This window comes from Nilaparvata lugens, chromosome 2 (genome assembly GCF_014356525.2).
Source record: "Nilaparvata lugens isolate BPH chromosome 2, ASM1435652v1, whole genome shotgun sequence".
NCBI classification, from domain to species: Eukaryota; Metazoa; Arthropoda; class Insecta; order Hemiptera; family Delphacidae; genus Nilaparvata; species Nilaparvata lugens.
In genome coordinates this window covers 49,838,332-49,864,188 of record NC_052505.1, presented here as the reverse complement: position 1 = coordinate 49,864,188, position 25,857 = coordinate 49,838,332, and the positions used below count along the sequence as shown (strand labels likewise).

At 36.1% G+C, this 25,857-nt stretch overlaps 1 protein-coding gene across 3 annotated transcripts in view; it reads right to left on the bottom strand.

Annotated features, from left to right (window-relative positions):
- Nucleotides 1-25,857, bottom strand: part of LOC111055674 (calcium-activated chloride channel regulator 1) — a 134,627-nt gene that overhangs the window by 4,009 nt on the left and 104,761 nt on the right. Inside the window, exons 2-12 of one of the 3 annotated variants that reach the window (XM_039421415.1) lie at nt 9,618-9,900; nt 8,727-8,883; nt 8,121-8,333; nt 6,790-6,873; nt 6,254-6,371; nt 4,839-5,072; nt 3,300-3,635; nt 2,099-2,326; nt 1,259-1,414; nt 697-817; nt 56-220 (exon numbers count right to left, since the gene is read on the bottom strand). In XM_039421415.1, coding sequence (XP_039277349.1) covers nt 56-220; nt 697-817; nt 1,259-1,414; nt 2,099-2,326; nt 3,300-3,635; nt 4,839-5,072; nt 6,254-6,371; nt 6,790-6,873; nt 8,121-8,333; nt 8,727-8,883; nt 9,618-9,900 — 2,095 coding nt within the window. Of the gene's footprint in view, nt 1-55; nt 221-696; nt 818-1,258; nt 1,415-2,098; nt 2,327-3,299; nt 3,636-4,838; nt 5,073-5,569; nt 5,585-6,253; nt 6,372-6,789; nt 6,874-8,120; nt 8,334-8,726; nt 8,884-9,617; nt 9,901-25,857 lie in introns of all 3 variants that reach the window. The other 2 variants (XM_039421416.1, XM_039421417.1) reach the window with 2 other exon arrangements.

Sequence of the window (25,857 nt, the reverse complement as noted above, 5' to 3'; positions counted from 1 at the left end):
TTTTCAATCTTTTTCTATTACACAGAAAGCAGATACATTTTGAGCAGAAACTCACCAATATCGAGAGGTTTGCTATCGAATTGTTGCTGGTCATATCTCCAGGTGTAGGCGGTGTTGCCGTTGTCTGTGACCGTCACTTCGAAAGTGTAAACACCTGGACCACCAACCGCCGGACTGAAGTATCTTGAATAGATTCCGTCTCCTTTCATCAAATCCGGATCTGTAAACAGCAGAGAAATCAACAAATCAAATTATGCAAAGTCAATGTATCGAGTTATCCCACTAATTAATTAATTCGTTGCATAGTTATAGATGGACTACATGTAACTTGTTCAATTGTCAAGATGAAAACTGTAATAGGTAGTTTTCAATTTCTCAAGACTACATTTTGGTTTTAAATTCTAAACTTGGATCCGTGATATACATAAATAATAAATTACACAGCAGTAGGATAATTTTATCATGATTAGTAAATTAAATAGCTACAGAAATTTATATTTTGAGTGAACCCAAATATAGGCTAAAATAATCTATTTGTGAGCAGTTGTAGTGGTAGTGGTATTAGTAGTATGTTTCATTCCAGAATAATCTGAATAAGTTCCTTTCCAATGCAACAAATGTACGGATCGTCATCACTACTACTATCATTCTATCTTTGTAAATCGTGTTGACCATTTTAAATGTTCGAATACACACCTCCACTTCCGGAGTCAATCAGTTCGAATCTCTCACGATGCACACTGGACCCGTTGGTTCCTGGCCTCATCACAGTCACTTCAACCCTGGCACTCAAAACTGGGTAGTCACCACGTTTTACCTGACAACAAATCATTCATTTTTATAAATTTCAACACACTATTTAGGCTACAACAATCAAATCAATTAATGAAGAACCTATTTAAAGAACTTATTTCATGTGAATTGTTTTTTATTATTTGATGAATAGTTTGAATGGAATGACGTTCACTTCTCTTTAATATCTCTCACGGATAGTGTATTTTATACACGTCACCTATCAAAATGATAATAATAATAATAATACTAACCCAAAATAATATTGGGTTGAGGGAAAACAGGCGAACCCTTCAAAATTCCTCTCTCAAATTCATAATATAAGAAATAAGATCAACTCACTTTTCACTACTTTACAATTTTCTTTTCAAAAATATTTGTGCAAAAATATAGAAATTTTATACATGAAATGTTGATAGGAGTTTGGAGAGAGAGAGAGAGAACAAATGTAATTGATTTAATTTACCTCAGTGTAGAGAACAAGTGGATTGACAGTTCTGCTGGTCCAAAGACGGGCTCTGACAATTGCAGCGGTCCGATTGAAAGGCGTGGCCATCACCTGTACATAGTGCGGTTGCGGGCTTCCAGGAAATCTTTCAATTGTGTAAGTCCAAGAACCAGTCTGGAAATAGGATGGATAGAACATTAATAAACAGATAGTCAAACAAATTTTTGTATAATTTAATTGGGAAAAATTTCATTTGAGTTGAACAGGAAGATCACAATACGTTACCTAACTAATAATATTCATTACGATGGAAATCCACTTCATGGTAAACTACACTTCATGTTGTAACTTGAAGGTATTTTTTAATTTACAAAGTTCAATTTCATATTTGAATGATAATTGAATTGAATAATATCAAATAAATCTACTGGAACTAGGGAAAATATTCAACTGAAAAAGCATTTGAGCTGCACACTCATGATTTCTCAAAGAGCTTCAAGAATGAATTTAAAAGATTAAATTTCGAAAGATCAAACTGTGATCAGGAAAGTGATTTAATAATTTTGTATGATACTGAATATTGCATAATAAGTTATGATGTATGAAATATTACTATATTATAGTGATGATCTGATGATATAATATGATAAATACTACCGTATATTTTGAGTGAATAAACTATGTGATTCATCATTGAGATCACTAGGGTCACTTGAAGAGCACAGTTCCATTATTGGAAGAACATTAACGAGAAGAAAAGTTCCAAATTGAATCAAAAGTATTATTTTCAGTGAGATTTTCTCTCATAATTCCGATGACAAACTTTATTTTAATGAAAAAGTTTCGACAAAATGTTACCTCATTTATTCTGGCTGGCAAGCTGAGAAGTTTGAGAGAGAGTAGCGAGTCGGAGCGAGTCGAGTAGACTTGGTGTGACGGACTGATGAGTGAGATGCCCCGAATTAAGGGGTTTTCTATGTTGTGTGTCAGGATTGTAAACTGAGCCGGCTCGCCTAAATTCGGCTCCAGAACGAAATTTCCTGTCACACTTGACCGTCCGTTATCTAGCAGCTCTCTTCTATGGATCTGTGGGCGTAAAATATACAGAAATTGAACAGATTTTTCTAGGAACATAAATTTTCCTCAAAATTTTATGAATTTATCTCTAGTCGAATTAGAAAAGATCTGTCCCAAAAATTGAACTTTAGGCACTTATATCTCAAAAAGTAATAACCGGAAAAAATTCCCTGTGGAAACTTTTTTATTTTGATAACTTGATCTTGATAGTATGAGTTACAAATGGAAAAACCAACGAATTTGTAATGATCCGTCCCAGAAATTAAACTTTAGGCGCTCATATTTCAAGAAGTAATAATTGAATTGGAACACATAATTCGACTATAATCAATTACACCTAATTTGCTAATATGATTAGATCGAATAGTTAATTTGATGGAATTCGATGGAATCGATACAGCATGCAATCTAATCGCATTATGTGATTTGCTCCTACCTCCTAATTATTTACTCTGAAATGTCCCGGACTTAGTCGATCGGTTTGGCATTTCTAGTACTGTGTGATTTTTATCTAATTTATTCATTCAATTGAATCATACAATCAACGTATCAATGAGAGTAGACAACAGGCTCAGCCCAAAACTGTTACAAATTTCTATTAATAATTTCATTAGTATTAGTATTGTTTTTCTCACTAACTGTTAATCACTGACAGTAAGAATAACATCATAAATTGTACATTACAATCACTTCAATTAAACATAATGAGCTCATCCATTTTTCCTTTCCCAATCGTTTTAATGAATAGTAGTTTTTATAAGCAGTCCTGTTTACTACCTAGTCGTTTTTATCAAGCCTTGTCAAGCAGCCTCTTCAAGATTTGCTCAAGGTAGCTTATTGATTCAATAAACGTGTTTTTTTCTATTGTAATATAAGTAGGCTCCCTTGTATAAATGAATGAATAGTTTTGCTGTCCAAATATCAATTATCCCATAGAAATGACGATGAATTCAATAATATGCAATATTTTTGGTGAACGTACCTCAATGCGCAGGTCGTTCTGATCGCCCTGGTAGAACTTGTCGACGAGACTCCAGAAGACGTTGGTGAGGCGGAAGTAGGTGGAGAGAAAGGAGGTGGCCATGTTGTAGCGACTCTCGGCGACCGTGTAGGCGACTCCGTGTGTCCGCTGGGCGAGCCAGTCGAGGGGTTGCTGTCGCAGCTGAGCGGGGTAGGTGATGGTCGCCACCCTCACTTTGGCTGCTGCCAACTTCCCAGTCAACTCCACCACCTCGGGGTTGAAGTCGAGGGTGCCGGGTGCCACCACTATTATCACGGAGCTCGCCGGGCCACGTCTCAGCGCTCGCTCCTCCAGCATCTGATCATCAAATTCATTATTATTGTCTCATATTGTCATATTCAAAACAGCAACAGGAGCTTAGCATTTAAATATTGAATGATAAATCTAAAGTTGTTATTAGGGTATCAAATTACTTTTTTTTATTATAAGAGCTCAACGCAGAACAGTTCTGTTATTATCAAGCTGTGGTTAGACCAAACGAACGAATGCTTGTTCTTTACAAAGATTAATAAGAATCTGGATAAAAGAATCTTGTTCTATACAAAGATTAATAAGAATCTGGATAAAGCCAGTTTAAAAGTCAGGGGAACTAACATTGAATTATTAATACACTTTGGAGGCATGGAAAATGATTACATGTTCAGAAAAAGAATAATTATTAATCAAATTCAGCAAGCACAAACAAAGAAACATAAGTAAAAAATGATAATGTATTTTGAAAAATGAAAGATGAATTTTTGCTTAAAACAATCACTTGCATGAACAGTTTAAAACATTTTACATGTCAATACATTACTTAATACCTACATTACATTAATACTTCTAATGAGTAAAATGTGAAGAATGAGCATTCTTCGCTTAGTTGTCATGCAATATTTCAATTCCGCTACCTGATAATTATTATAATGTGTTTGACAATTTTCGACTATAGGCCTACGCTATACTTTCTAATTCCAGATGGAATTTGTATGCCATTTCAAAATGGCAGATACGCATCACATATAAAGCTCATGAGTCTCAAATGTCTACATATACACTATATTTTTCCAATTTCTTCAAGATGTTGTATAGTTTTTGGTCTGGTGAACATAACTTTGTCTGACCGCCATTATTTGATAGTCCATTTAGCGTTACCCAATGTGCACCATGGAGGCGAACTAGCGTTACACATATTATTCAAGTGAAAAACTGATTGCAGCAACAATTTTGAGGTTAAAGAAGGTTGAAACTCAATTTTCACAGAAAAAAAATTCAAAATTATCTTTACCATCACAAATATCCAAAATTGCTTCAAATTGTAATTTATCACATAAAAACAATCCAAATATAGAATTTCTGTTTGAAATTTGCACCCAAAAAACGTTTAGCTATGTTGCTAGGGCTACTAATAACCTTTAATCATTATAATGTGTTTAGCAATTCTCGACTGTTTTTCTGAAAAATAATTTGTGCCATAAAAGCATACAGGCTTGAACGGAGCTTACACACAACAAGGCTCACCTGGAAGGCTTCATTGAGGCCACATGAAAGGCAGGCCGGAGCGTGGGAGTCGCCCGGGGTGTAGGGAATGTTGGATGCGACCAGATCCCTGGCCTCGGGCCGCTGCAGGGGACTCAGTTTGTGGATCTGAGTGGCGCCTCCCTCGTTCGCCGACACTATTCCCACTTCCGAGTTGGACGGCAGATCGTGCACCGCCCATTTCCTAATTGCCAGCCTCAAGAAACTCCAAGATTCCTACAACAACATCACAAAACCATGTCACATACCGTTCCACAATCCCTTCAATCACAGAACTAATAGTCTTGTTCCACCATGACTCAATTATTACCAAAGATTTGATTATAGTAAATTCATCGACCAAATAGTTTCTAAATAAATAACAAAATAAATCAAATAGATAGAAGATTAAAAACCATGTCATTCTAGTATTTCACAATTCCCGCAAAAATAGAATCAATGATTCTCCACAACCATGGCTGTATTACTACTAAATACAGTACATTGAAACTCTTTGAAATTGTGAATATTTCAATTAACAAGCAGCGAATAATAATTTTAATAAGATGACTTATAGTAAGGGGTGTGATGTACTGTATATATAGAGTGCAATGATGAGTATTGCAGAGGAGGTTTGAATGAGATGTAGAATGTATGACAGACAGAAACATTAAATATGAAATGTAGGTGGGAAAATGAACGAACACATTCCAAGAAGTTTGTATTAGACTTACGTAAGATTTTGCCCTCTGCGCGAGGTTTTAATTGTCAGCATAAAAGAGAAACAGAATTGAATAGTATAAACTCATCAACATGTGCCACTGAATGTTAATGCTAAACAGTCAAATACAGGAGTATCTATTCAAATTATCAAGAGAAAAATGAATTATGATTTTTTCGGTTAGAATATATGAATTGAATTATTGAATACATAAGAACGATTCCCTTGGAATAGTTGAGTTTGAACCTATGAACCAATAGTGGTATATTATGTTGAGAAACACACATTGAAGTAAGCTTATTCAACATTAATTTTTGACATCCATTATTATGTCGAAAATAGTTCGACAATATATATAATTCTAAGACAATAGTTTGGGATTTTTTAAAGATAGAGGTAGGCTATATCAAAGGAGTCCAAAATCGAAATGGAGAATTCCAGACCTTTAATTAAAAAATAATAACATCAAATTAAAATTAGATATAGCCTCAATATAATTACTATAGAACTGGAAAATATTTTAATAACTTTTTTGGTGGGGACCGTCCTTCTACTTTACAACGTAAATACTTTAAATCCAAATTAAAATATATCTGAACAACTTAGACTTTCTCATAATATTAAATAGCTTTCAAGGCATAATGTGTTTCAAAGTAGGTAGTGAATCATTGGAGATGTCGAGAGATAGAGCACTTACCCTCACAAGCATGTCTTTTGTGTCTTCAATGACGACCACATATCGTGTCAGCATTTGTCTTTTGTACTGTATGGTAGGAGTAGTATTGATGGGAATTCCTGAGCCAGAATCTGCAACACTGTAGAAATGCAATCGTTTTAGTTGATTTGAAATAATTAAATAAATTTCGACATAATAGAACATTTATTGACTTGAAATAAAAATGTGAATCTATTTCAATGTTTCACTCACATTGTAAGTTTTATGCGAATGTTCAAAATTATTGAAACGGTCCAATTTCAAACTGTGGAATGAAAGTTGAGAACACAATGCGTGTTTATACAATGGAGAATAATTTCCAAACATGAACACACTTCAATAAATTAAAAGAATCAGTGAGAAATAGTTGAGAAAATGTATGTAGGCCAATCCAGTGATTTTAGCATTATTGCAAGTCTAACAAGGTTCGTTATCACTTTGATAAATAATAACGTGGAAGTTTATTATGATTCAAAAACACATTAAGATAGGTGATAAAATTAATAATGATGTTATACCTCACAACTATTTTTGTCCCTTCGAGTATCGCCACTGTCTTGACAAACTTCTTAGGCTTAGCATGCACAACTTTATGACGATTACTGCAAATACAAATATTAAATTTTTATAATATATTTATATAATAATATATCATATTATATTTATATACTCCTCTCACAAGGAGTATTGTTTACCATTTCTGCCTTATACCTTTTATAGAACCAAAAATGATGACTTTCCGTTATGTTAAAAATTGAAAATAATTATTTTATTTGTAATTACACATAATATTTCTGTTAGAAATAAAGATGATGGTGCAAAAATGACATAGTAAAATATAAAAGAAACTGTAGCCTACACATTTTTGGGTTCAACTGCACATCTTTGGGGAGAATTCAAGAAGAATTGGTTATATCACGTCTCATCTTAATACAAAATTCAAATTTCTCTAACCAGGGTTTGCAATCTTATATTTTTTTAATGTCCATGTTTCTATTTGAGAAACAAAGGATAAGTGTCCAGTTAAAATGAAATCATTAATTACCTCAAAATATATCACTTTGGGGGCGTAGTTGGATTCAAGTAGAGTAATCCGTTCAACAACTAATAGTTGTAAGAAAACAATGAGAGCAAATAAATTATTCGTGGAGATTTATTGAAGACACATTACATTGTGAGATGAGCGGAGCTTGCCAAAAAGCACTGGCAATAAATTCCATGTGATTCTTGTGAGCTACAGATGAAGATTACAAGCTGATAGAAAAGGGGATTCGACCATGATTTATTTCAAAGCAGTTCTCTTTCAAATTTGCCAACCATTGTTCGCATGGAACTAAGCTCAAGTATTGCATTCATCAAAGTCGTATCTTTTTTGAATTGTACAGTTTTTAAGTTGACTAGTGAAGTTTTTGTGTTGTGCTCTAGATCTAGATTCATTCAATAGAATCATTAATAACCTGTTTTTTTTGAGAAGTTGATGGATATAAGAGATTGAAAAGTTAGCTAGGTAATCTTTTCGTCAGGACTACACTTATTCCAGGTTTTGTTAAATGATTAATCAAACTATGCTTATTTCCATGAACTTATTCAACTTTTTTAGCTTTAAGGAGTTATAAACTGTCAGTCTACTATAAAAATCTTCATTTTAATTAATATTCATTATTCTATCTGTTTTTATTACTTATGAGTTTTATCTTGTCTCTACTACTCAAAAATTCATCACTCTTCCGGATTATGAAACATTCAAGAGCTTAGAAGAAGCTCTATTAATTTATCGCCAGAAACTCGAAATACCGGTACTGCATTTGCGATTAATAATTAAGAGTTTTCAAGTAGTTGTGGCTGTTACCTAGAAGTGTTGAAGTCCCTGTGACTGTTTATCACCTCCATAACACTTCTTGTTCCACAAAGTGAGTTCTGCTTAGTGGGACTGAAGCGGTCGTGTGTTGCCTTGTCGCAGAACTTCGTGACATGCTCAGACTCGCTGGCAAACATCAACGACGATGACGCTTCTGGATTCACAACCTGGGTGATATTTATCGGTTGTCCTGATTCGCAAACTCTGCAATACACAAAATACAATAATATTATACAATCTCAACAGTAACGATAAGTATGCCTATTTCATCGTATGCTTATTCTGTAACAGAAATTCAATCTAATCTGGTAATAAAGTTGAGTGTCTCGACATGAAGTTAGGATTGTATTTCATGTATGGATGGTATGCTAACTTATTCTAACGAGTTGATGAATTTATAAAACTAAAACCCACAAATCACAATAGTATATTAGGGTAGACTTTCTGAAATATTCCATGTTCACTGAGAAAAATTTTACAAGAATATGAATACTAAACTGTCAAATTTGAGAGTCTATAACAAATTACATAAAATTTTCTACTGATTGATTCGAAATAGATTGAAAAATATAACTGAAGTGAAATTTATGTTCTTACCCTGGGTTCCGAATAGATCTATCGGAGCATCCATTCACTTGAATGTCTTCTGTCAGGTCACTGTAGTAGCAGGAAGGGTAGACCAGATCTCCAGCATAACCAACTTCGTCAAACACGCCGTACCTGTATTTGGCCCATTCTCTGGCCAGCATACGACCTGCAATTGACGGTGAAATTTAAGCGAATCTTAAGTGAATCTCATGCATCAGAAGAACAAGCTTTAGAGGCCAAATCACATACTAGTGACTAGTTGAGGGATATAACTAGATAAGAGTATCACTATTCAGAAATTATATCCATAACTCAAGAGAGAAATGTGAGATATCGCAAATGGGATGAATTTCCAAATTCATTTTCATTGAATTTTCCACACAATAGGAGTAAAGTTCTGGGGCAAAATCAAGGTTAGAAAAAGCTTGAGCACTTCAGCTTCATCGTGCAAAATAATCCAAGAGTCACATTCACTTTAATTTCCCGGATTATAGGGGTATTTCATGTAATGTACGCTGAAGATTAATTCCAGTGCCTTGAAATGTGTTCGCAATCACAGATCATTCAAAATGCTGATAGTTGAATTTATAGTAAAATAGTATCAGAAATTTGAGAAAAAGGACACACAAACAATAAGCTCCGGTTGACGTGTGGGGATCTGTGAAATTTTGGATTCTTGACTCCGTCCCTTCAACATAACATAGAGAACACATAGGTGCTGGTCCTATATGTGAATATATAATTATATATATATATTCTCTCATGATTCTGATTTATTAAAACTTTGTTTCTCTAGAAAATGTTACTCTATTCCTATTCCAAGATAATAAACAAATGAATGTGTTAAAATACGTGAATCTGAATCTAAATGTAGCTGCTTGGTTGAGATGTTCAACTGACCTATATCGAAGGGATTCCTAAGCAGTTTCTCGCTGATATAGATGAAGTCGCCAGGCTCGCCGCAGCCGCGCGACTGCTGCGTCCAGACGGCGTCGTAGTAGACGGGGTGCGAGAGGCCGATGCGGATGTCGGGCTGCTCGCCCTGGGAGGCCTGCGGCTCGAGCCCCGCCACGGGGATGCAGGAGTCCGGCCATTGGCTGGGCAGCAGGATCACCACTGTGCCCCACGATGCCTTGCCGCCTACACTCTCGTACACGGCCCGCGAGCCGCTCGTCAGGCCTACCTGCACAACAAACAAGAAACCACTTGTTAGGAAAGATGCTATAGCATGATTGGAACATATAAGGTTTTCAAAAAAAAAAAAACAATAAATTTCAGCTTGGAATCATGTTTGATTGATAACAGCCTGTACTTTGTGAAAACCACATATCAACAAAAGTCAAAAGTTTTCGAAGAGTTGAAGTAACACATAATATTCCAGAATACAGCAATTCAGTATAATCGGTATCTTGTTCACCTGATTTATAATCATTAGATTTAGAACGTTGAACAGTCATGAAGCAACAGTAGTAGAAAAGTACACGACGATTACAGTAAGTTTCCGTTTACTAATAAAGTTTTCAAATTGATTTCAGTATGTTCAATACTATAAGTTATTTATTTTCAAATGAGTAACAGTAATTTCAAAAGCCTCCCATCATTACAGTAAACAATTTCAAATAAGCATGATTTTCTATTCATTACAATAAATTATTCTTGAAATGAGCATCCCAATTCTCATGGAAACCTGTATAAAAATTTGATTGATTTTATTGTTTGAAGTTCAAGTCTTATTTCATCGTTTTATTTATTACGAGTATCTTTTATGCTCATTAATGACTACAATTTTCTAAGCCTGATCAGATATTGGAGTGATATTATCTGTTGTGGAGAGAGAAGATAAAAATATAGAGTCCACCCGGGGAAGCGATGCACGTTAGATGATGAAAAAACAACCGGAGTATGCAAAAATTAATCTCAATTTCCAAATTGATATTCAAAATGTGAATAGCAAAGTAGTTAGATGGCTACAATGTCAATTCATGTGAGTTCATATCAGAGAACACCATTTATCAATTTCAATTAATTTTCTTCAAAAAAATGTTACTTTGCAACAGCTCACATTTTTTGTGGTGCCACTTCTCGTGATTGGTTTCCAAATAAATCCTACATCACTTTGATATGACCTGGGATTTCGTACCGAAATTCACCTCAAATTCGACGTATACAGCACGTGTGAAATATTTACAAAGCAAATGTAAACCATACTGTGCAAGAAATTAGTCAGATGGACTGACTGCTTTCATCTCCACCAATTTATTAATTAAACGCTCCACACAACCGAGCATCACTCACCGGTTGCAGCATAATTTGATGGATACTACACGCTTACTCATGTAGTCGTTTGTTGATATTAATATACGAGATTCAAGCTAGCCACTTCTAAATTACCAATGTGCAACGATAAAATCATTCCACAAGATCATTGTAATTATCAGACCTCAATGTTCTTTGCTCTTAACAAATAAGTTTTCAAGCCGGATGAACATCAGGATTTCACCGCAGTCTCTGTTCTATATAGAGTCCATTCTTGTATTGATGGGAGCACGCATTCCTGGATATGTATGGACTCTTTTCAATCTGCTATCATTCATACATTGGTTAAGAACCCGTATTTTCACATTTTTTCACCTCACAAAACAAGTATTTTCAGTTTGGATTATCAGTTCTATAAAAGATTAGACCTCAGCCTTATCGTTTCCCTCGTAGGTCACAAGCTATAAAGTAGATGAAAATAATGCTCATGGAACAAAAATGAGGTCTATGAATGCCGTAAAATGATGTAATCGGATCTGACATTATCTTTAAGTATTATCTAATTCCTCGCCTCATGTAACCTGCTTTCAGTGATTTTTGGCGAAATATTGGAAAATTCTAAAATTGCACATGTGAAAGAACAAGACCAATGTTTGACTCATACATATTCTATGAATTTTCAGAAATGAACTATTTTACACATTCATGAGTTTGAACTTCTCACCAATATAGTTTGTAATGAATGAGGAATGTGGCAAGTGTCAGACGAATGAGAAAGAAAACTAGACTGGTGACCTCAAGGGAGACGGTCGCAGCTATCCAGAGAAAACCTTGAAAGTTGGAAAATAAGAAGCAAGTTGTGCGATAAAATATTAATGTGGTGCAGTTGGTGAAAAAAGGAACGAAAATTTAATATTTAATATCCATCAAGTTATCTGTAGTCTCTCATTCTTTTCGGTGACAAATATTTAGGAGACGAATACAAACACGTCAGGACGTACAGAGGTTTATTTATCACGACCAGACAGTGGCCGTTGTATTATTAATGGAGAGATCGTCCCCTTTTGATTTATTAAGAACGTATGACAGTTGAAGGCGTAGCAGCAGCAGGAGAAAGAACAAGGTGCACGGGTCGTGGCAGAGGGATTAAGACGCACTTCTCTCCCCAACTCAGTATTCTGATTTTTTTGTGAACGGGTGAGATGGATTTTGGATGAGTGATGAAGAAAAGGGAAGGACTGAGCGGGGGCGTTTGGGATTTGAACGCGAGAAAGGAAGGAGCAGAGAAGTTGGCTGGGGCAGAATACGTCTCTTTATGCTGGCGAGTTTGTTGGCCGCGGCGGACGTATCGAGCAACGGAAACGGCATTCTCTCTGTGTGAGGCAGCACTTGCACTTGCCAACCCCTCTCCTACTCACCATCCATACGTGGAGAGGCTGTTTGCCCAAAGCTCAGACTCCGGGACTCGAGGGCTTCTTTCTTCATTCAGGTCTTCGTCGTCGTCGCAGTGAAAAGGCGTGGCACGGACAAAGGCCCCTTTTTATCCCATTCCATTTTTCATGGATAATGTCATACTTAGAGCCGTGCTTGCTGAAAGAAACCCTTTAAGTCGTCAATAGGGAATGCGAGGCCCTGAATGGCCGCTCAGATTGCGGCTCTGATTACTCTATTCTGGTTGCGCGCACATAGCCTACATTCGTCCTTGTCATCTATTTATTTTCTGATTTTCTTTCTCTGCACCTGCTCGCTTATCATCGTTTCTGCCAGTGTCCTCCCATCCGCTGTGCATGTGCTGTTCCCAGGCTGTTTACATGTCTGCCAGCCTTTTGTGCAACAACCCCAACGAAGAACGCGTGCAAAGCAAAGGATGTCCCAATTCAACAACAGCACCACTTCTCACATTATTCAACCATCAACCTATTATCCAATTCTTTCCAGCAGTGCTATTATAATACAGGGCTCTGAGAAAGGAGATATGATGAGAATCAGATGAATGATTTTACATTTGCTACCTGCAAAATTTTCATTACTGCTATGCCTTCCAAACAAACGTGCTTATCTCCATAGGATTACCAAACATTTTTCACTCTTATTATTAGAAATCAACAACTGTTTGTATGAAGAGGATATTTTTTTCTAAAATAAAAACTTGTATATCAAAGGGAGCAGAATGAGAGGGTTTAGGAGTGATTCACTTTCAGCAGATCTTGATCTTCACCCCATTCCATCAAGTATAATTTGAAAGATTGAACGAATCACAATGATACTCCACAAGTTAATAATGAACTCTAGTTATACGTATCAAAATTTCCTATTGAGGGTCAGAAAGATCTGCTTGATTTTATATGAAACTTTTCCCTCCGAGTTTTCATTCAATATTTTTGTTGGCTCATCAACTTTCGCATTCAGGAGGAATTATGTAAAGCAGCTTCGTAAGAAAATTGTTGGGAGATCTTCAAAAGATTCATAATCCTGGTGGGAGGGGAAGAGGATGGGGAAACAAAACTTTATAATCTTCTTCTGGAGTAGTGACAATATTCGAACAAAACGGAATAACAGAAGGGGGGAAACAAAAGAAGAAAAGAGGAGATGAAGGGATGAAGCTATGCTAATTCAGTCTTAGTGGAGGTCTGAATCGGTATTAAAATGATCGAAGTATAAGATGATATTGTGCTGAGGGTAAGTACCACTCTGTACTTGTTATTAAGCGTCAGATCAATGAGACAGGCAAATTTTTCGAGAAGGAAAGCGCAGACGAGGGTTGTGAATAAATCTTTTAATCGCCGACAAAAAGCCTTCCGCGACGCTTGAAGCCGTCCAAAAATATAATCGGCCGAGCCTGAACGAGATGTAGCGAGTCTGACAAGTGAGGCAGTGACAAGGGTGGGCGACAACCGACAACCCCTTCCAACTAAGCCGACATGCACTTTTGATTAGTTACGGTGAAAATGAAGATAGGGTAGTCTTTTTATTACAATTTTTTCTGGTAAGGGGTTGTAAACCCAACAAAATGCCTGGAGTAAGGATCAACTTGAGGAAGACCAGACATTCCTCCATTAAAACAATCCCCCGCGTTCTTGTCGATACCTCTCCCCTCAACAAAGTAGGATGAATGCAGTGAAAAATCCGGATGAACAACCACCATGATGATTAAAACGGATAAATATGATTTACGTTGGAAATGGATTTTTGGGTGAATTTTAAACTGAAATGCGGGTAGGCTGCGTTATCAGGGTGGTGAAAATTCGAGAGAAGACAACGTGGTGTGATTTACGAGCTAACAGATCAACTCAAATTTACCACCTTTTTCGTTTTCAGCCAACACGTTTCTTGCATTTGAGTGAATGCGATTTTGGTTCAGGTGTCATTGATCACAGGTTTCAGCTCGGTCACAGCACTCACTCATCGGAGCTTCTCTTCATTCCCGAAAATTCGCAGATATGGCCTATCGCAGGAAGCAGAAGAAGACCTACCGCTCGTTCTGTTGAATTATTTGAATGTTGGTTTATTTTGAAAGTTCATATTTCTCTCACTCACCCTGATGTTTGAATTGCAGTTTGGATGAATAGTTGCAATTCGATTATATATTACTAGAAATAGTAACAACTCTCTCTCCATAGTAATCATCTCATCAATTATTCTCGATGAGTGAAAAGGAATATTATTGCCGACGTGTGTCAATACAATTTCTAGTTAATTTTGAATAATTCATACACTACCATTGGTATTAGAAAAATAATATACTATATATTCTGATATAATAAACAGAGAATAGTGACATAAATAAATTCAGAAAATAAGGTGGCAGAATCTTATATTTTCGTCTATACTTTTCAATTTCCAAGATGAAAAATGAATGACCAACAAGAAAATTCATTCATTGATTCATTCCTTGAGCTTTACTCACTGAGAAAATCAACGGAAGTTTTTTGATTTATCAAGACGAACAGGAAAGTTTTAGTGCACTTCTCGCTTTAGTTTGAAATGTTGCATCTGGTATCCAACACGTCGAAACTCAGACCAACAACTTCCTCTCAAAAATGTAACCGACCTCGATTCCCCTCCCTTCCACTCCAACCACCCCATTCCAATCGGTTGAAGTCTGAAAAATGGATGTCGGTTATCTGTGGGGGTGGGATAATGTCAAATGGAAGGGAGAGCTGGAAAAAATTAGTTTTGAACGTCTTGGAGCGTAAAATTAAGAACAAGGGCTGATTCAATGGGATGCAATATATCTTAGTTCTAGAAACACTCACAGATGGTGATGTCATCCGGCGGAGACCAAGTAGTGCAAAAAAGGATAACACTTGGGAAAAACTATAAATATTTATATGATTTTTAAATTTTCCCCTGATTACTTTTGGAGATAATGTTTATAGCAGAGCTTAATAATATAACACAGTTTTGTCATAACTCTATACAGGCATGACAACATCAAACTCAGACCAATCCAAATCAAATCCTTTTTCGAATACTATTCCATATTCATGATCATCTTCATTTACAACACTCATGTACCCTTAAACAGTAGAACTATGATCTTGAGCATTCTTGATCTGCATTAATTCTGACAATACTTGAATAAAATTATGTAAAAAATGCGGAGTGTGAGTCTAGAATAATTCATTAGAGAAGTTCGTAGTATGACTGCCAATACCTTTCACTTTCCGTTGGATAACATTCATACAACTGAATAGACATGCATCTTGTTCATGATTCCCGTAAATAGGATAGCGTTCCATGCTCTTCTAATTCCAGATTTTCAAAATTACGGTAATGGAACCGAATTTATAAGAAGAGATACTGAACTGACATACTCTTGAAAAGGACTCTTCCATAGACATTCGATTTTATTTCGAAAATTACAATCCGATGTTGACATTAATATTAATATCACAATAATAGAGTATAGATAGTAGGATAAAATAATGAGGTAATGGCCACTGGCTTGACATCTCACTAACAAAGCTAGTCAGTTTGTGTGTTTCGCAGTTGGATCCTGTGCACTGTGCACTGTTTATATTCATAAAGGAAGGTAGAGCATGAGCTGCCAGCATCCCAGCCGTCGCAGGGCTTATTTAACTGCGTTAAATGAAGGATTCATAGTAAGGCGGTGGTCGGTAGCCGCTGAAAGCCAATTTGTGCAGTTCTAACCAATTTTGTTGCAGATGAAACCACATTAACTAGTTGCGCATTGTTTACCTTACTAGCATTGTTTTATCCTCGAATCAGTTACACTCGGTTTCATAGAAAACTGGTTTTATAGATAGCTTGATTTTGAAAGGATTATTGGGTTAATATCAAGGTAATTGGAGTACATGTTAATTGAATTAACTTTGTTAATATTGTATAGGGTCTGAATTAACACGATGATTTCAAAGAGAATTATTTTCAATTTGATTGGACCGGAAATCGAGTGATTTGGTATTAAACGGTGTTTCCTTAGCTCTGCCTAACTCCTCAATATGGTTTGAACTAGTGCAAGAAAAATTGTTAAGGTATTATTGATCAATATTACTCTAGTTCGGGTAAACTTTCTTTCTTCTCCAAAATCTACCTTATCCCATCGTTTTTTCATCCGCACCAATCTGTCAATCCTCTTAAAAAACTGTTCAAATCATTATTATTATACTTTTTCCACATGTTGAGCATTCAGTTTTTATTTCAACTTGGGAACGATTTCACAAAACGTATGAAATTATCTACTAATTTCAAAGTAATATTATTACACCTCGGTACCTTTAAAATAATAAATTAATAATAGTATCTAGCCTACACACTAGTCTACTGTTATTGACTGAGTAGAAACTTTTCCAACAGTGGATAGATGCCAAGAAGTTTGCACAGTTTGAACAGTGCCCGAGCTCGTTCTCACTGCACCAATAGCTGGAGATTTTACGGCCTCTAAACTCAGCAGTCGAGTGCCATTGTTTTACAAGACGCGTGCAATTGTGCAATGAACTCGTGCACAGGGAACAAGACTATTACTACTAAACACTCCTACGCATTGAAGGGATTAGAGAGAAGTAGCAAGCAAGTGCAAGCGAGAGAAGAGACTGCCAACAGTGTGAAGTGAGACAGGCCTTCAACACTGTAAATTCGGTTGAATTACGGACCTTAAGTACGGAATTCTCAGGGAGACAAAGACGCTAGGTGCGTACCCAATGTACATTGTTTTCGGGGCACGGAATCTCAAATCAATAGGTTTCCGTCGCCTACGCACAATTTACTCGCGATATTATTGAGAATATCAATTGCTTTGAAGGTGGAATATGTTTCTGGTTATTATCAATGAGACATCCTAAACGTAACTTTGGTAGAGTAGGAAGAAACATATGAGTGTGTGTGTTTGTGTGTGTGTGTGCGCGAAGAAACGTAGCACTATGGAAATGAGTTGTTCACTTTTAGATGGCTTTCCCCAGCAGGTTATACAGCCCGTCTCATCTGTTCCCCCATATACCGATGTGTGCTCTGAACGCTGGCTACGCTATAGCATGCTGCCTGAAGCAAGTTCATTTCTGTGCTGTGCTCTGTGCTCTGCAACAGTAATGTATTCATCTCCACGTTGTGGGCCACGCTGCTGCTGATGCCACACCACGCACTCACACACACGCATACGCACACATCACCTATTTAAATCATGGTCGTCGTCGCCAGCACCCAATGTAGACAACCCACCTGTAAAAGCAATTAGCATCTTCCAAACTCAAATTTCCGTCTTGATCTGTTGTTGTCTAGCCGCTTGTTACGGCAAACAAAGTGTGCCGGTGTAAATTGATACTGTTGTAAGACTGAAAACTGAACTATAACTGAAAACAGTTTTCCTCAGATCGTCGATAAATGATTTGTCCGTTGAGTACTTGGAATTCTAATACAGTAATATATTCGTAGAGTATCAGTGATAGTCCCATTCTTGGAAATCCAACACGGTACTGAGTTGATTGAATTACCGGGAAACAGTATCATGCTTATTTGTAGAATATTGAAGTTCTCATTCTTGATTTCAGTCATTCATCCATTATTCAAACATAAATTCATAGATTCTCTTGATTGAATGCCGTATTTGCATTTCTAGTTGATGGAAAAGTGTACTCAAATGCTTGATTAATGTAAAAAAACTGTTTATTTTTCAAAATATACCCTTGTCTTTCAACCCTAAAATTATAAAGTTCTAGCTTATATCTATCAAAATGTGTTATTCATCTCTACAAAATAATATTAGGTACTTATTTGCCACTAATATCAGCTCCTTTCTTTGCGCACTGAGTGACGATCATCAAGTCATATATAATTTTTCTCTGAGCCACCCTACGATTTTCATAGCACTGAGATCAGATTACCCCGAACTGTTCTTCTTGTGCGGTTGAGTGGCTATCGAAGAATGAGAAGACGCTTTGCGTGTTATGCAAATGTGGTTGGGACGGGAAGGGGGAAGGGGGAAGCTCAAAGCCCATCGAGACCGGTTTCACATAATACAGATATTTATTACCCCAATATTGTCATTCGGATTTCATAATTGCCCGCGTTACAAGCGTTTGCTGGCTATAAACCATCGTCCCTCGTCCTCAGGTCTTCACCAACTTCGACATTTATTTTTCTCGGATCTCGTTTCTTACGGCCATTGGCCATTGTCTGGCTTGTTGGAAAGTTGTGCCATAATCAATGGACTTTGCCGCTGCCACTGGGCTTACTTATACTTACCGCGGGTGGGCCTAAGCTGCTACTGGTACTCCTCCTCATCCATATCAATTTGCTGCGAAAACATTCGCTTTAGAACTTCCAAACTGTACTTTGTAGGCCCTATCGATGATTTGTTAAAAGCAGTTTTTATTTCCTTCTCAGTATCGCAGCGCTATAAAGGTTTTTATGACACAAAATCTCATCCCAACCCTTCACTGCTTACATACATCGAGACATTGTTGTGGAGTGTAGAGTATTATTGTACTCCTGAAATAATAAAATTTAAATAGAACTGAATATCTCCAATTGAAGTATGATCAAGAAGCTTATTGTAGTGAGCTGTAAATTCATTTATTGCATAAATTTATACATTGTTTTGTATTTCCCTAATCGCCATTCTAGAAATTTTGTGCAGTTTTACTGGAAAAAAATTATGTATTATGAAATTGAAGATAAACATTCCTATTGGTGAATGAAAAATGTATAATTATCAGTATTGCCAATCGCTAGTAGCTGTGTAAAACAGTTTATGATATCGTTACCAACCTATAAAATGCTTTGTGATTTCACCAGTAAAATCGTATTGCTTGACATTTTTGTGACAAGAATCTTTAAGTATTAAAAATATATTCCAGGTTAGTAAAGGTATTCAGCTCTGAAAGAAGCGAAGTACATTATTTCTATAATACAGTGAATTATAAAACAATCATTGTAATATAGGCTTCACAAAGAATAAAATAAATACTGTAGGCTTATACTGGAGAAGTAGAAGAAGCTAAATTACTGAGAGGTTTATCAGCCCTTGTGGCCTTCTTCAAGATTTTCATTCATTTATCCCTGGGGATAAATGTGAGGTAAGCACAGTACCTTGTGAAAGATTAAGGACATTTATTTCTTTGACAAGGCCAATTTTCTTTGGAGGTATATCAAACGAAAGCGTTCCCATTTTCAGCTCGACTTTTCTTGACTTTTCCTAGATCATCTCTTTAGAAAATATGAGAGAAACTTAGGATGGGAAACGACTGTTTCAGAATTGGTATGCAGGGTGGAAAACTTTCATTTTGCGATGAATTTCCTTCCTTCTACAAGATGAAGAAATAGCTTGGAACTCTATAAGGAGGTAATAACATTGAGTTCTAAGAATTGGTTTTCACATGTAATCGTTTACCAAGAGAAAAGTCAGTCTCATTCAGAGATACAGGGAGAGGAATCCTTTTTATATTGTATGAATTCGTGCAAGGAGGATATTATTTAGTATAGAATGCAATTTTTGCCGTATATCATCAAAGCCATCAGAAACTGTACGATAACATCTGTTAAAAGCAATGAACTAAATCCATAACAAGAGATTCAAGAGTAGTGAGAATTTAGGTTTTACAAAGAGCAGTATTATTTACAAATAATATTACAGAAATGGAATTAGGCTAATTTTAATTTTGATCAAAATACATCAAAAGAATACATTGTTCGGATGAAAACATACTATTTACAGAAGATTCTAATCCAGCTGTTCATAAAACGTTGCCTCCTTGAAAATTCAACAAAAATACAATGAATACAAGGTAAGTGCAGAAGCGTCATCCCTCTACTGTTGCAACCACTTTTTCAGAAAGGAAAAATACTGAGAAAACAAATCCGGATAAAGTTTCTAACGAAATGATGATAATCCTTCTAAAAGAAATGCGGACATATTCGGCGGTGGCTGGAGTCAGTCGGAGGGAGGGCTGCTGAGTGAAAAGCATGATTTACAGCAGAAGGCTTTCTGATTCGGTGAAGATGCAATTCGCTGACTGCTTGCGAGGCTACATTCGACACCAGGGTGGATTGGGGGAGGAGGGAGGTTTGGAGGTTACTGGTGTTTCATTTTCATAATAGCAGTGAAAATGGAGAGAGAGTGTCGTAGTACACGAAACAGTACTCGGGGGCCACAGACATCGCGCGAATACTGTTTTTCGTCATCATATTGGCTGAGCGCGAAAACAGAAATCTGCAGCGAAGGAATCTGAGTATTTTTGCCCCGTTCGTCCATTTGCAGATCAGTTTCGGCGCATTCTGAATATTTTATCGCACGAAATGCTCTTTCGCCGAAAACGAGTATCGCAAGAAGAAGGTTGCTGCCTGTGAGCCTCTCACCTCTCACCTCTCACCAGACGAACCCATGCAAAGTGCAAAGCAAACGCTTGTTATCGACTCAATTAACAGACGGTTGCTGGTTTCGAAAAATCACTCACCAGGATTAATTAGCTGACTGCTTCTTTGCTCAACTCAATTCCAATTCCATCTGAATGGAGGATTCATACGGATTCCAGGATCGATTTCTATTCAAATAATGCACTCTGATGGAAAACTTGTACACTTCAGATGGGCAATGACTGCGATGCACCTCTCAATAATATTAATCATTGCAATCAGTGAGATTGTTAACAGCCTGGAAGTCATTTCAATTCAACTAATAACTGATGATTATATGCATACAACTTAATGTATTGGCGCCTACGATGGAATTCAATGAAAACATTCCACATGAGCAAATTGTATGAATTGTATTGAACCTTCAAACACTTTGATATTCTACTATGATCAAGATTCTCTCTCTTGAAATGATGTGCATCAATGATTGCAAATAATATTGAAAGTGGAATATTGTTAATGCGTAAAGGCTGATAATTAGTGATTGGTATCACGGATGAAGCAGCTGCATTTGAAATTGAAAAGTCAAAAATCAGTAGGACTATGTACAGATACGTATCAATTATTTTTATATCAATATTTTCACACAGTTTAAAAAAACACTATACCTTTTTCATTAGTGAACAACTTACCAAGTAATGTTCCCACTTTTTAAAAGCATGAGCAAATGTACAGTATAATAAAAATAATTCTTGAGATGAGCCTATTAGACACGCACATATAACGTGAAAGATGGATCTTCGGTAATAAAGACATCAACGATGTATTAAATGTAGGTTAGAATGTCCCGTTACAGTGTCATTTCGAATGTACCCAGAGCTTGAGCAAATTAATTGTTGATTTCTGATGTAATTATGCACTCAGACAGAAAGCAGTAGCAGAGTAATTGAGATTTCTCAGGATAAATAAATAATCTGACCGGAAAGAACAAGACTTCATCAAGTGAAGTACCCGTGCTTGTTTGGTGAGGGGGGATTGTGGTGTGGGGGGATATTGGAGGGGGGAAGGTAGGGGGTTTGACTATCACCATCACAAACCACAGCGCAGTGCGGAGCCGAGTCTAGTCTAGCAGCAGCTTCAATTTGAATTTAAGTCAACACCCTCGGCTAATACACTGTTCTCACTATCGCATTTCATTTGTTCGCCGCTCCGGCTCTATTCCATCCTATTCCTATCCTATTCTCCTCTCACTTGCCCTACTTCCTGCTGCATACGACAATAGTCTCCAATATTACTCGTTCTCGGTCTACCACTAAATGCATACTATATAGAATCGATCAAAAAAGGATTTTTAGACAATCGAAATCACTATATAGCTTCACTAGATATATACTTTGAGTAGAAAATTGGGAAGTTGGGGACGGTGACATTGAAGACCTTTAATACAGGCTCACGCACACTTAACGTAAAAAGCATAGATAGCTGGATTTGCTTACGAATATTATAATATTAAAATTATAGGAATTACATATTTTAATATAAGAGATATTTTCTTTAATTATTGAAGGCTTTATCTAAGTAAAGTTTTATAATTCACATTTGGTTTTGAATGAAGAATCAACATTTCAATAATTTATAACTTGGCTATTAAGCACTTACATATTTCTAAATAAGTTTTACTTCTTTTATCCATTTGTAGAGGACAGGAGTATTTCTTAGAAGGAGGTATATTCAAGAGGTATATTTCTAGAGAAAGAAGTATATTAAAAAAAATCTCCTTTCACTATTTTTCGTGATTTTTGGATGAGATATATGATAAAAATGAACAACACATTTCCAATCACCACATTTCATCTTGCACAATTACCTGTAAGTTCCATGATTTCTGTTTGTGGGATAAATTCGATAAAACTATACAGCACGCTCCTTACCATCATCATTAAAAAAGCCAATTTTCACTTTCTTTCTCATCAAATTAAAGACAACGCTTCGTTGTAGGTGTGATGGAAGTGAAATTTTTGTTCTAGGCGTTCGAGTAAGGATTGTGAATTTGTGACGAGGCTGGTCTATGATGAAACTCTTGTAAGAGATAAATAAGGATTTGGTTGGAGAGAGACGGCGGGTGAAAGGTCAAGACCTAACCTACATAGCATGCACTGAGGCTGGAGACTGGAGATGCTCTATGGATATGCGATGCGGGTTGTTGTGTTGCGTTTCCAGTCAAAACTTTCACTCCTCAAATTCATTCGCCTCCATCCAACCTTTTAATCAGCTGATAGAAGCCTGTGCAGTCATGAAAGAGAAACTTTGAATAAATATTATCAGGCCTGTTATGTTGAGGATTATTTGAATGCTGATATTTATAATAGATGATACAGGAAATGTTCCTTGATCAACATCATCATCTGATGGTCTCATCATTTATGTAGCTTGTTTTCATGTTTGGATAACCGTAAATGATTCAGGAAAAGTAAGATCAGTTTGTGTATTATTCATAAGATGTTGCCTTGCCTCTCTCAAAATAATAAATTATATCAAGCCTAAGCGTACTTGCATTTTTTGAGCGATTTTCTCCACGATTTTCTCATTAAGATCGCAAAGAGACACCGATTTCTCATGATTGATATTCAATGGATTTAACAATCATTCTTCGTAACTACTTTGATTTGAAAACACTCGAATTTACTCATGTACCTCGTTATTTTATATAGTAGGATTATTATTACCATTACTCTTACTTAATTGTGTCCAAAAAAAAAATTAATCTACCTCATAATTTCTGGCTTTACTGGACGATTTTTACTATTTTCCCACGAGAATGAAGCTAAGGATAGAGAATTAATCTCATTATGATTCATCATTAGTAATCTTTATAATTATCAGATTTATAAAATGAGTCTTTTCAGATTTCTTAATCTCGAACAAATAATAACTTTTGAAAGCATAGGCTACATTATCTTTTATCCTTCATTTATAGTTTCCTATCGTTCACGTCTTCAATATTAATATTGGACATTACACAAAACGATAGAGAACATTTGAAATCATGAATTTCCTGAATTCCTAAAACTATTCTAATAACAATATTCTGTGTTGAAAAACACTGGATGTAGTAGAACTAGATGTTTTTATGAAGTGGTCGCATAATTTGTGTAATTAGGATTCATTGTACAACATTTTATTTGAGTTGGCAGAAGCCGAAGTCGCATAGTTGACACAATAGAAATCTGAAATTTGCATGCTAATCGCCTCCCCAACCTATTAGGGAGTCCATTAGTACTGCTCGGCATTCTCAAGTTGCAAAAGTTTCTGGTGAAAGTTCTGCGGTTGCCATTCACAAGCCGTTTCCACACAAAATCTGTAGAAACAGGAAACTTTGTGGCATTGCGATTGGGATGGGAGGCTGACACAGGATATGCCCAATGTGTTGCACACACTCATTCACGAGTCCTCAGCAACTAAGAAATATCCAGCAAGGGATACATGTATTGAATGCATTATTGAGATTGAGCTTAGGCATCATTGAGAATCATTACAGAGTATCAGGGGTGTACGAATAATAAGATATTATTTACAAATTAAGACCTTCTCTCGAGTAGCCCACGCTACTGTTGTTATCACAGAAAGATGTTTTCCATTATTAATTTTCCATGCATATACATAACACTACCATAGACTAAATGAACTATGGAATATATTATCATGTTCCATCCTATATGGAGGAGTAAAAATGATTTCTCAATTCATTATTTTCTCGGAAGGAGACTCTACAAAGAGAATTCTTCTTCTCTGAGTCTCTACAAGAACATAATCAATGATTTTTGAGCCTCTCGATTTGGATCAAACCTTGTATCAAGATTGACTCATTTATAACAATATATTGAGAATTTGTTTCAACGCTTTGTGTCGCTTGCACATTCTCAGCCCAGTCGTCGTGATACCTTTTTTTACAAATAACTAATTACATTTCAAGGTAATAGAACAAAAATGAAAATACAGTCGTCTCACAACAACCATTAAACTTTATCGATGCTATTAAACTACTGTTGGCCATTTCCTTCATTCGTGTTCTCCATTTTCACGAAAGGAAAGGGATGAAGGCGGGAGAGGTATGAGGAGAGAGGGGATGGAGGTGCTGTGCACTTTGCATTGAGCCTGAGCCTCGGCCCAAGCCTCGAATGGCAACACAGCAATAAAAGTTTCATAGCCCACGAGAAGTGTACATCTCACATTGTTACAGCCCTACCAACATTATTGGGCCATTAGATATCTTAGCGAAATTCAATTTGCCGTCTCCGTTTCGTTCAGCAGGTATGCCAATTTAGGGAAATAGTAAAATCTACTTAATTGGAGAGTTGATGATAACAGAACAGATGAGCCTGAATGGGTAATGATTGTAACTTCATTTACCGGGAGTAATTAATAAGGAAATTTCCAATCAGAACTTGAGTTAAGGTTTTTATGATGAACCTTAGCGGCACAAACAGAAAGGATGCGATTTTGCACACTCATAATATTAAAATGTGAACAGTTGAAAATTCACTTACACCAATTGAATTTCAATACAAACTCTCATATTTTCAACTCATTCATATGAGACTCTCATATGAATGAGTTGAAAATAAGATGATAGTATGAATGTACTTCATAATAATCATATTTCTTTTTTTCGTTACTCTTGCCAGATAAAGTCGGAGAATCATAATTCTCTGATATACTACGAGTATTTTAAATAGGCATTTTTTAGTACAACTGAATGTGAATTATCATGTTTATTTGATGAAATTGTTAACAACTATTATAGTAGAAGTGATACTGCTGCTGACATTTTATGATAACACTATCAAAGAGGGAGAAAAGTTTTATACGTGCTATCAAACTATGATACTATGATATGTTTAAAATGATAATTTTGAACATGAAAGGAAATACATGTATTAATAATGAATGACAATGACAGCTTATGAATGTGATGTGGATGAAGTGACATACTTGAAATGAAGAAGAGTTGAAAGCTGAAGAGGATAGAATTTATTCAATAAATCTCGAAAATAAAGTGAATTTGCGAATTATT